Below are 313 nucleotides of genomic sequence, written 5' to 3' on the forward strand. Positions count from 1 at the left end.
GGGATCCCCATGACGTCAGGAGACGTCACGCCACAGCTCCCCCACCCCCCGGGGCGCCCACGACGCACGACAGCCGGCTCTGCCCGGGGACCCTCGTGACGTCAGGCAACATCGATCCCTATGCCACCCCCCCGCGGGCTCAGACCCCACCGTCCCCGCCCGGGGGGCTGCCCTGCGGCATCACAGCCCCGCATGACGTCAGGCAGTGTCATTCTGCATCACAGGGATGCCCCCATGACGGCAGGAGGGCGGCGCCTACCTGGGCGCGCTGAGGTGCAGGCGCCGGGCTCGCGGGTCCCGGCCGAGCCGCGCC

General features: G+C 73.8%; 1 protein-coding gene across 1 annotated transcript in view; it reads right to left on the reverse strand.

Moving 5' to 3' along the window:
• Positions 1-312, reverse strand: part of MTHFD2 (methylenetetrahydrofolate dehydrogenase (NADP+ dependent) 2, methenyltetrahydrofolate cyclohydrolase) — a gene marked incomplete at its 5' end in the record, with an annotated part of 17976 nt that extends 17664 nt beyond the window's left edge. The window contains one exon of the mRNA XM_019514300.1: positions 260-312. Coding sequence (XP_019369845.1) covers positions 260-312 — 53 coding nt within the window. The remainder of the gene's footprint in view (positions 1-259) is intronic.
• Position 313: the final 1 nt, after the last annotated feature.

The sequence above is a fragment of the Gavialis gangeticus genome, unplaced genomic scaffold (assembly GCF_001723915.1).
Source record: "Gavialis gangeticus isolate Ggan-Ray unplaced genomic scaffold, GavGan_comp1, whole genome shotgun sequence".
Lineage (NCBI taxonomy): Eukaryota > Metazoa > Chordata > Crocodylia > Gavialidae > Gavialis > Gavialis gangeticus.